Raw genomic sequence first — 11,659 nt, 5'->3', positions numbered from 1 at the left:
TGAGGGGCGGGTTTATGCAAATTAAGCGCGAGGGGGGGAGGGATGGGGGTGGGATGGGGTGGGACCGTGGGGACGGGGCGTCGAGGCTGGACACGCCCCTTTCCTTAAAGTCACGCCCCTTGTCGTCTTACCCTTAGGCCACGCCCCTTTAGCGGCTCGTAGACCACGCCCCTCATTCTGATATAAGCACCGCCCCTCTGGGAAGCCCGGCCCCCTTATTGACCACGCCCTTAAGTCACGCCCCTCCGCCCCTCCCTTGTCCCCGTCCCCGTTTCACCACGCCCCTCCCCTTAGCTCCGCCCCTCCGTTCTTTCCCGGTATCCCCTTGTCGCCACCCACATTAGCCACGCCCCTGGCCCCGCCATTAAGCCACGCCCCCTCCAGAAGCCCTTCCCCTCATTCATTCCCACTGTCCCCTCCCGCCGTCCCCTTCTCCCCCTTTGGCTCCGCCCCTTTACATCCCCCTTAGCCACGCCCATCCCAAGCCACGCCCCCTCCCTAGCCCCGCCCCCTGGGGCCATGCCCGCAGTCCCCTTGTCCCCATCCCCTTAGCCACGCCCCCGAACCCCGCCCCTCTCTATCCCCGCCCCTCCCCGAAGCCCCGCCCCTCCATTCATTCCCCGTATCCCTTTGTCCCCACCCCCCTTAGCCCCGCCCCTCCCCGTCCCCTCCCTTAGCCCCGCCCCCTCGGGCCATACCCGCTGTCCCCTCTCTCTGTCCCCTTGTCGCCATTCCCTTAGCCACGCCCCTCCCCAAGCTCCGCCCCCTCTCTTCATTCCCAGCCTCCCTCCCTCTGTCCCCTTCTCCCCACCCCCTTCGCCACGCCCCAAACCCCGCCCCTCTATCCCCGCCCCTCCCCTTTAGTCCCGCTCCTCCATTCATTCCCCGTACCCCTTGTCCCCCCCTTTAGCCACGCCCCTCCCCGTGTCCCCTCCCTTAGCCACGCCCCTCCCGTGTCCCCTCCTTAACCCCGCCCCTCCATTCATTCCCCGTACCCCTTGTCCCCCTTTAGCCACGCCCCTCCCCGTTGTCCCCTCCCTTAACCCCGCCCCTCCATTATTCCCACATTTATTGTCCCCTCTTAGCCACGCCCCTCCTTGTGTCCCCTCCCTTAACCCCGCCCCCTCCATTCATTCCCTGTACCCCTTGTCCCCCCTTTAGCCACGCCCCTCCCCGTGTCCCCTCCCTTAACCCCGCCCCTCCATTATTCCCCACATTCCTTGTCCCCTCTTAGCCACGCCCCTCCTTGTGTCCCCTCCCTTAACCCCGCCCCCTCCATTCATTCCCTGTACCCCTTGTCCCCCCTTTAGCCACGCCCCTCCCCGTGTCCCCTCGCTTAGCCCCGCCCCTCCATTCATTCCCCATATCCCTTGTCCCCCCTTTAGCCACGCCCCTCCCCGTATCCCCGCCCTATCCCCGCCCCCCGGGCCACACCCGCCATCCCCCGCTCACCCGTCCCCCCGAAGCCCCTCCCCTCTCCGTCCCCATTCCCCGCCCCTTGCCCCCGCAGGCCCCGCCCTCCCCCGCCGGCCCCGCCCCGTGCCGCCGCGCCGCGGCCAGGCCCCGCCCCGTGTCCGGTGTCGCCGGGCCCGGCCATGCCGGTGTCGCCGCCGCTGCTGTTCCTGCTGCCGGGGCTGCTCTTCTTCCCGGGGCTCTTCGTGCTGGCGCGCCGCGCGCTGGCCGCCATCGCCGGCTGTCCCCAGGGCCGCGCCACCGTGCTGGCCGCCAGGTGACATCGGGGGACATCGGGGGACAGCCGGGGGGGTGGGGGACAGAGGGGACACGGAGGGGACAGGGCGCGCCGGCCGCCATCGCCGGCTGTCCCCAGGGCCGCGCCACCGTGCTGGCCGCCAGGTGACATCGGGGGACGTCAGGGGACAGAGGGGACACGGAGGGGACAGGGATGGGTGGCACCGCGCCAGGGAGGTGACAGAGATGGGGACAGGGCTGGGGACACTGCGGGGACAGGGATGGGTGGCACTGGGACAAGGAGGGGACAGGGATGGGGACAAGGAGGGGACAGGGATGGGTGGCACTGGGACAAGGAGGGGACAGAGATGGGGACAAGGAGGGGACAGGGATGGGGACAATGAGGGGACAGGGATGGGTGGCACTGTGACAAGGAGGGGACAGGGCTGGGGACACTGCGGGGACAGCGATGGGTGGCACCGCGCCAGGGAGGGGACAGAGGTGGGGACAGCGATGGGGACAGTGAGGGGGAGGGGACAGCCCAGGGCTGGGGACATGCAGGGGACAGTCCGGGCGCAGGGCTGGGGACAGGGAGGGGGAGGGGATGGGGACAGGGCTGGGGACACTGCGGGGACAGCGATGGGTGGCACCGGGCCAGGGAGGGGACAGGGAGGGGACACTGCGGGGACAGGGAGGGGACGGGGCCTGTGGTGGCCTGGCCTGGGGGGGGGGGGGATCGGGGACAGTGACAATGACAAGGCCGGGGGTGGGGGGGAGGGGACTTGGGGACAAGCCAGGGGGGGGATCAGGGACAGTGACAGGGACAATCCGGGGGGGGGAGGGGACAATCCTGGGGAGGGGGGGGAGGGGACGGGATTAGCCGTGTCACGTGGCCGGTGACGCGGGGACAGCGCGGGGACACGGCTTGGGGACATCGGGCCACCCCCCCCTCCCCCACGTGTGTCACCTGTGTGTGTGTGTGTGTGTCACCTGTGTCCCCTCGGTGTCCCCTCGGTGTCCCCGTGTCACCCCTGAACGTCTGTCCCCGTGTCCCCTCGCTGTCCCCCATGTCCCCCGTGTCACCCCTGGTGTCCCCAGGTCTCTGCTGTCCCCGTGTCCCCAGTGTCCCCTGTGTCACCTGTGTGTCCCTGCTGTCCCCGCAGTGTCCCCATGTCCCCTCTCTGTCCCAGTGTCCCCTGTGTCACCTGTGTGTCCCCATGTCCCCTCCCTGTCCCCTGTGTCACCCTGTGTCACCTGTGTGTCCCCATGTCCCCTCCCTGTCCCCTGTGTCACCCTGTGTCACCTGTGTGTCCCCATGTCCCCTCCCTGTCCCCTGTGTCACCCTGTGTCACCTGTGTGTCCCTGCTGTCCCCGCAGTGTCCCCATGTCCCCTCCCTGTCCCCTGTGTCACCCTGTGTCACCCCCGTGTCCCCTCACTGTCCCCGTGTGTCCCCAGGCTGGTGTCATCGGTGCAGACAGTGATGGCGTCCCCTGTGTCACCCCATGTCCCCTTGTCCCTGCTGTCACCCTGTGTCACCCTGTGTCACCTGTGCATCCCCATGTCCCCTGTGTCACCTGTGTCACCTGTGTGACCCTGCTGTCCCCTGTGTCACTGCTGTGTCCCGTCTCTGTCCCCTGTGTCCCCTGTGCCCCTGTGCCCCCGTGTCCCCTGTGTCATCCTGTGTCCCCTGTGTCCCCTGTGTCACCTGTGTCACCTGTGTCTCCTGTGTCACCTGTGTGTCCCCCGTGTCACCTGTGTCACCTGTGTCACCTGTGTCACCTGTGTGTCACCTGTGTCCCCCGTGTCCCCAGGCTGGTGTCCTCGGTGCAGGCGGTGATGGCGTCCACGGCCGGGTACATCATCTCCAGCTCCTGTCACCACGTCATCGACGACCAGTGAGTGACACCGGGGGACACCTGGGGACACACCTGGGACACACCTGGGGACACTGGGGATACCTGGGACACACCTGGGGACACTGGGAACACACCTGGGACACACCTGGGGACACTGGGGTCACCTGGGGACACCTGGGCACACCTGGGGACACCTGAGACCCCCAAGTTTGGGTCACCTGCACACCTGGGCACACCAGGACATACCTGGTACACATCTGGGGACACTTGGGGACACACCTGGGCACACCTGGGGACACTTGGGGACACCTGAGACCCCCCAAATGTGGGTCCCCTGCACACCTGTCCCCCCACCTGTCCCTCACCTGTCGCAGGCACTGGCTGGCCGCGGCCTACCCGCCCTTCGCCGTCCCCTACTTCGTGTACGACGTCTACGCCATGTACCTGTGCCACCAGCAGAGGGCGCAGGTGAAGGGGCACACCTGGGCCACGCCCCCCGCGCGCGCCGCCGCCTTCCTGCGCCACGAGCTGCTGATGGTGCTGCACCACGCCGCCATGGTGCTGGTCTGCTTCCCCGTGGCCACCGTGAGTCGCGCCTGGGCGCGCGCCTGGGCGCACCTGGGACACACCTGGGCGCACCTGGACACACCTGGGCGCACCTGGGATACACCTGGGATACACCTGGGGACACCTGGGACACACCTGGGATACACCTGGGACACACCTGGGCACACCTGGGACACACCTGGGCACACCTGGGATACACCTGGGACACACCTGGGATACACCTGGGTGCACCTGGGACACACCTGGGCACACCTGGGACACACCTGGACACACCTGGGATACACCTGGGACACACCTGGGATACACCTGGGTGCACCTGGGACACACCTGGGATACACCTGGGCACACCTGGGATACACCTGGGATACACCTGGGACACACCTGGGACACACCTGGGATACACCTGGGTGCACCTGGGACACACCTGGGATACACCTGGGCACACCTGGGCACTCACCTGGGCACACCTGGACGCACCTGGGCGCACCTGGACACACCTGGGCACACCTGAGTGCACCTGGGCGCGAAATTTGGGCGGAATTTGGAGATTTGGGGGGGGGGGGTTGGGTGATTTTAGGTCACCTGGAATAGAGATGAGCACACCTGGGCACACCTGGGCGCACCTGGGATACACCTGAGCGCACCTGGGCACTCACCTGGGCACACCTGGACACACCTGGGCGCACCTGGACACACCTGGGCACACCTGAGTGCACCTGGGCGCGAAATTTGGGCGGAATTTGGAGATTTTGGGGAGGTTTGGGTGATTTTAGGTCACCTGGAATAGAGATGAGCACACCTGGGCACACCTGGGCACACCTGGGATACACCTGGGCGCACCTGGGCACACCTGGGATACACCTGGGTGCACCTGGGCACACCTGGGCGCAAAATCTGGGCAGAATTTGGGTTGGGTTTTGGGGGGTTTGGGTGATTTTAGGTCACCTGGGCGCAGCTGGGATGGAGATGAGCACAGCTGGGCACACCTGGGCGCACCTGACATACACCTGAGTTACACCTGGGCCCACCTGGGCAGAATTTGGGTGAAGTTCGGGTGAACTTAGGTGAAAATTGGGTGGTTTTTGGTCACCTGGGCACACCTGGGGACACCTGGGCACACCTGGCGTGGCTTTGGGGACACCTTGGTGACATCTTGGGGGGGTTGGGGACACCTTGGGGGCACCTGGGGACACCTTTGGTGACATCTGGGGTGCCTTTGGGGAACGCTTAGGAGTGTTTGGTGACACCTGGGGTGGGTTTGGCGACACCTGGGGACACCTGGGGACACCTGGCTTGGGTTGGGTGACACTTGGTGACACCTGGGGTGAGTTTGGTGACACCTGGTGACCCCTGGGTGACCCCTGGTGACCCCTGGGTGACATTCGGTGACCCCTGGGGACACCTGGGGTGGGTTTGGCGACACCTGGTGACCTTTGGTGACGCCTGGGGACACCTGGGGACACCTGGCGTGAGTTTGGTGACCCCTGGTGACCCCTGGGTGGCATTCGGTGACCCCTGGTGACCCCTGGGTGACATTTGGTGACACCTGGGGTGGGTTTGGTGACCCCCGGTGACCCCTGGGTGACATTTTGTGACCCCCGGTGACCCCTGGGTGACCCCCGGTGACCCCTGGGTGACATTTGGTGACACCTGGGGTGGGTTTGGTGACCCCCGGTGACCCCTGGGTGACCCCCGGTGACCCCTGGGTGACATTTTGTGACCCCCGGTGACCCCTGGGTGACCCCCGGTGACCCCTGGGTGACATTTGGTGACCCCCGGTGACCCCTGGGTGACATTCGGTGACCCCTGGTGACCCCTGGTGACCCCTGGGTGATATCCGGTGACCCCTGGGTGACATTCGGTGACCCCTGGTGACCCCTGGTGACCCCTGGGTGACATCCGGTGACCCCTGGGGACCCCTGGGTGACATCCAGTGACCCCTGGGTGACATTCAGGGACCCCTGGTGACCCCTGGGTGACATTCGGTGACCCCTGGTGACCCCTGGGTGACATCCGGTGCCCCTTGCGTGACATTTGGTGACCCCTGGGTGACCCCTGGTGACCCCTGGGTGACAGTCGGTGACCCCTGGTGACCCCTGGTGACCCCTGGGTGACATTCGGTGACCCCCGGTGACCCCTGGGTGACATTTGGTGACCCCTGGGTGACTCCTGGTGACCCCTGGTGACCCCTGGGTGACATCCGGTGACCCCTGGGTGACATTCGGTGACCCCTGGTGACCCCTGGTGACCCCTGGGTGACATTCAGTGACCCCTGGTGACCCCTGGTGACCCCTGGGTGACATCCGGTGACCCCTGGTGACCCCTGGTGACCCCTGGGTGACATTCGGTGACCCCTGGGTGACCCCTGGTGACCCCTGGTGACCCCTGGGTGACATTCGGTGACCCCTGGGGACACCTGGGGTGGGTTTGGTGACATTTGGTGACACCTGGGGTGGGTTTGCCGACCCCTGGCGCCCCCTGGTGACCCCTGGGTGACCCCTGGGTGACCCCTGGTGACCCCTGGTGACACTGTGCGTGTCCCCCGTGTCCCCAGCTGTGGCGTCAGGGCAAAGGCGATTTCTTCCTGGGCTGTCTGCTGATGGCCGAGCTGAGCACGCCCTTCGTGTGCCTGGGCAAGGTCCTCATCCTGGTGAGTGGCCCCAGAAGTGTCCCCAGGTGTCCCCAAATCCCGAAAATCCCCAAAAAAACCCGAAAAAATTCCACAAAAATGACCCAAAAATGACCAAAATTGGGAAAAATCCCGTAAAAATCCCGTAAAAATCCCGTAAAAATCCACCAAAGTGTCCCCGAGTGTCCCCAAGTCCCCAAATCCCAAAATTCCCAAAAATCCAGAAAATTCCATAAACCTTAAAAAATCCCATTAAAAATGACCCAAAAATGACCAAAATTGGGAAAAATCCCGTAAAAGTCCCATAAAATCCCGTAAAAATCCCATAAAAATCCCATAAAAATCCCGTAAAAATCCACCAAAGTGTCCCCGAGTGTTCCCAAATCCCAAAAATCCCCACAATCCCCAAAAATCAAAAAAATCCCACGAAAAATGACCCAAAAAATGACCAAAATTGGGGAAAATCCCGTAAAAGTCCCATAAAATCCCATAAAAATCCCATAAAATTCCGTAAAAATCCACCCAAAAATGTCCCCGAGTGTCCCCAAATCCCAAATATCCCAAAAATCCAAAAAATTCCCAAAACCCCCAAAAAAATCCCACAAAAATGACCCAAAAAAGAGAGAAAATCCCTGAAAAAAAATCCCCAAAAGAAAAATCCAGGAAAATCTCGATGAGGCGCCAAAATATCCCGAAATTATCCCGAAAAATATCCCGAAAAAAATCCCCGCAAAAATCCCCAAAATATCCAAAAAAACTCCCAAAAAACTCCCAAAAAACTCCCAAAAAACTATTGGAAAATATCCCAAAATATCCAAAAAAAACCCCCAAAATAACCCCAAAATATCCCCCAAATTATCCCAAAAAATCCTCAAAAAATTCCCCCCCAAAAATCCCCAAAAATCCCAAAACTATCCCAAAAATAATTCCTCAAAATCCCCAAAATATCCCAAAATCATCCTTGAAAAAATCTCGAAATATCGCCAAAAAATCCAAAAAAAATCCCCAAAATATCCCCAAAAAAACCAAAAAAATCCCCCCAAAATTCCCCCCAAAATCCAAAGTAATCCCCAACAAATCCCAAAAAACACCCCCAAAATTCCCCCAAAAATCCCCAAATTTTCCCAAAAATAACCGAAAAAATATCTCAAAATTATCCTTTAAAAATATCCCAAAACATCCCTCCCCAAAATCCCAAAATTTTCCCCAAAATAACCCAAAAGTCCCAAAAAACCGCCCAAAAATATCCCAAAATCATCCTTTAAACAATCCCCAAAATATCCCCCCCAAAAATCCCCAAAAAACCCAAAATTATTCCCAAAATTATCCTTAAAAAAAATCCCAAAATATCCCCAAAATATGTCAAAAATCCCCCAAAAATCCTAAAAAAATCCCCAAAATTATCCCCCCCAAAAATCCCCAAAAATCCCAAAAAATCCCCCCAAAAATGCCAAAAAAATCCAAGAAAATCCCCCCAAAATCCCAAATATTCCCAAAAAATCCCCTAAAAAATCCCCAAAAAATCCCCAAAAATCCCCCAAAAATCCCCAAAAATCCCCCAAAAATTCCAAAAAAATCCCCCAAAAATCCCCAAAAAATCCCCCAAAATTATCCCAAAAAATCCCCCCCCAAATCCCCAAAATTATCCCCAAATAAATCCCCAAAAATCCCCCCGAAATCCCCCAAAATAAATTAAAAAATCCCCAAAAATTATCCAAAATTTATTCTTAAATATTAAAAAAAAATCCCAAAATTATGTTAAAAAATCCCCCCAAAAATCTCCCAAAATCCCCCCAAAATATCCCAAAAAATCTTCAAAAATATCCCAAAAAAATCTCCAAAAAAATCACCCAAAAATCTCCCCAAAAAATCCCAAAATCCCCCAAAAATATCCCAAAATATCCCCAAAATCTCCCAAAATTATCCCAAAAAATCTCCAAAAATCTCCCCAAAAAATCTCCCGAAATTCTCCCAAAAAATCCCCAAATCTCCCAAAAATATCCCAAAAAATCCCAAAAAATCTCCCGAAAAATCCCAAAAAATGTCCAAAAATTCTCCCAAAAATCTCCTAAAAAATCCCAAAATCCCCCAAAAATATCCCAAAAAATCTCCCAAAATTCTCCCAAAATTCTCCCAAAAAAATCCCAAATCCCCCCAAAAATATCCCAAAAAATCTCCCAAAATATCTCCAAAATATCTCCAAAAATATCCCTAAAAATCTCCCAAAAAAACCCAAAAAAATCTCCAAAATTTCTCCCAAAATTCTCCCAAAAATCCCCAAATCCCCCCAAAATATCCAAAAATATCCCAAAAAATCTCCCAAAAAATCCCAAAAAATCTCCCAAAATTCTCCAAAATTCCCCGATTTATCCCACCCCCCCGGAGACCCCAGAACCTCATTTGGAACCTTCCAGAGCGTCCCTGACTTGTCCTCCCAAACCCCACGGAGATGCGGCCACCACAAATATCTCCCTTTGCTGACATCCCACCGCAACCCTTGGGGTCCCCATGGACTCCCGAGGTCCTGGAGACCCCAAAACTCATCAGGGTCCCTTCTAGAATGTTCCCTAAGTCTTCTTCTAAACCCCATTGAGATGCGACCACCATGAATTTCTCCTCTCCCTCGCATCCCACCACAACCATTGGGGTGTCCATGGAGTCCCGAGGTCCTGGAGAGCCCAGAACTCCATCGGGAGATTTCCTAGAACATTCCCTACTCATCCCCTTAAACCGTATTGAGATGCGACCACCACCAATATCTCCTCTCCCTGGTGTCCTACAAGAACCTTTCGGGTCTCCATGGGTTCCTGAGATCCTGGAGACCTCATAACTCCCTCAGGATCCCTTCTAGGACGTTCCTTAATTGTCCTTCCAAACCCCACTGAGATGTGTCCACCACAAATATCTCCATTCCTCCTCACCCCACCACAACCATTGGGATCTCCATGCACTCCTGAGATCCTGGAGACCCCTGAACTCCATCAGGATCTTTTCTAGAACGTTCCCCAATGGTCCTTCCAAACCCCATTGAGATGCGACCACCACCTAAATCTCCTCTCCCTGATGTCCTACAAGAACTTTTGGGGTCTCCATGGACTCCTGAGCCCCTGGAGACCCCAGAACTCCCTCAGGATCCCTTCTAGGACGTTCTTTAATTGTCCTTCCAAACCCCATTGAGATGTGTCCACCACAAATATCTCCTCTCCCTGACGTCCTACAAGAACCTTTGAGGTCTCCATGGGTTCCTGAGATCCTGGAGACCCCAGAACCACCTTTGGAGTCCTTCTAGAAAGTTCCCTCAAACCCCATTGAGATGCGGCCACCACAAATATCTCCTCTCCCTGACGTCCTACAAGAACCTTCGAGGTCTCCATGGGTTCCTGAGATCCTGGAGACCCCACACCTCCATGTTTCGTCCCCTCCAGCTGCGCCGGCAGCACACGGCCCTGCACAAGCTGAACGGGCTGGCGCTGCTGGTGACCTTCCTGTGGTGCCGGGTGCTGCTCTTCCCCTACCTGTACTGGGCCTACGGGCGGCACCGGGGGCTGGCGCTGCTGCGGGTGCCGGCCGGCGCTGCCGCCGGCCTACAACGCCGCCGCCGCCGTCATGGCCGCCCCGCAGCTCTACTGGTTCTGCCTCATCTGCAGGGGGGCCTGGCGGCTCTTCCGGCCCGCCGGGACCAGGCCGCCCTGAGGGGACAACCGGGGGACGGTGGGGGGGAGGGGAGGGGGGGAGGGCGGCCGGAGCGATGGGGGAGGGGATGGGGGGTGGGGGGGGAGGGGGGGAGGGCATGCCGGGGGTGGCCTGGGACATCGGTGGGTGGTCTGGAACATCTGTGGGTGGCCTGGGACATCTGTGGGTGGCCTGGGACATCTGTGGGGTGGTCTGGGTCATCTGTGGGTGGCCTGGGACATCTGTGGGGTGGCCTGGGACATCTGTGGGGTGGCCTGGGACATCTGTGGGACACCCTGGGACATCTGTGGGACACCCTGGGACATCTGTGGGTGGCCTGGGACATGTCTGGGGTGGCCTGGGTCATCTGTGGAGTGACCTGGGACATGTCTGGGGTGGCCTGGGACATCTGTGGGACACCCTGGACCATTGGTGGGGTGGCCTGGGACATCGGTGGGTGGCCTGGGTCATCTGTGGGTGGCCTGGACCATCGGTGGGGTGGCCTGGACCATCTGTGGGTGGCCTGGGACATCTGTGGGACACCCTGGACCATCGGTGGGGTGGCCTGGGACATCTGTGGGTGGCCTGGGACATCGGTGGGTGGCCTGGACCATCTGTGGGGTGGCCTGGGTCATCTGCGGGACACCCTGGACCATCGGTGGGTGGCCTGGGACATCGGTGGGGTGGCCTGGGTGGTCTTGGGGCCCCCGGGGTGTCCCTGTGTGTCCCTCCCCCCGTCCCCTCCCCCATTAAAGCGCTTCCGGCACTTTGGGCTGAGCCTCGTCACTGGGGGGAGGGGCGGAGTGACCCCTGAGTGACCTCTGACCTCTGAGTGACCCCTGAGTGGCCTTAGACCCCTGAGTGAGCCCTGACCCAAGAGTGACCTCTGACCCCTAAATGACCCCTGAGTGACCCCTGAGTGACCCCTGCGTGACCCTGACTCCTGAGTGATGTCTGACCTCAAATGACCCCTGAGTGACCTCTGAGTGACCCCTGTGTGACCTCTGAGTGACCCCGATCTCTGAGTGACCCCTGAGTGACCCCTGACCCCTGAATGACCCCTGAGTGATCCCTGAGTGACCTCTGACCTCTAAATGTCCCCAGAGTGACCCCTGATCCCTGAGTGAAGCTGGAGTGACCTTTGACCTCTGAGTGACCCCTGACCCCTCAGTGACCCCTCAGTGACCCCCTGCCCCCATAAAACCACGTGGAGACCCCAAAATTCCTGAAGAAAACCCCAAAAAT

General features: G+C 59.1%; 1 protein-coding gene across 1 annotated transcript; it reads left to right on the top strand.

Moving 5' to 3' along the window:
• Window positions 1–2,595: 2,595 nt before the first annotated feature.
• Window positions 2,596–10,446, top strand: LOC136305583 (ceramide synthase-like). Its single transcript, XM_066208860.1, is given in 5 exon segments — window positions 2,596–3,585; window positions 3,921–4,131; window positions 6,668–6,763; window positions 10,168–10,311; window positions 10,313–10,446. Coding segments are annotated over 5 exon segments (1,155 nt in total). The 5' UTR covers window positions 2,596–3,004; the 3' UTR covers window positions 10,436–10,446.
• The last annotated feature ends 1,213 nt before the right edge of the window (window positions 10,447–11,659 follow it).

This window comes from Chamaea fasciata, unplaced genomic scaffold (genome assembly GCF_029207755.1).
Source record: "Chamaea fasciata isolate MVZ Bird 193981 ecotype frontalis unplaced genomic scaffold, bChaFas1.0.hap1 SCAF_501, whole genome shotgun sequence".
NCBI classification, from domain to species: Eukaryota; Metazoa; Chordata; class Aves; order Passeriformes; family Sylviidae; genus Chamaea; species Chamaea fasciata.
This window is presented reverse-complemented; position numbering and strand designations above follow the sequence as displayed.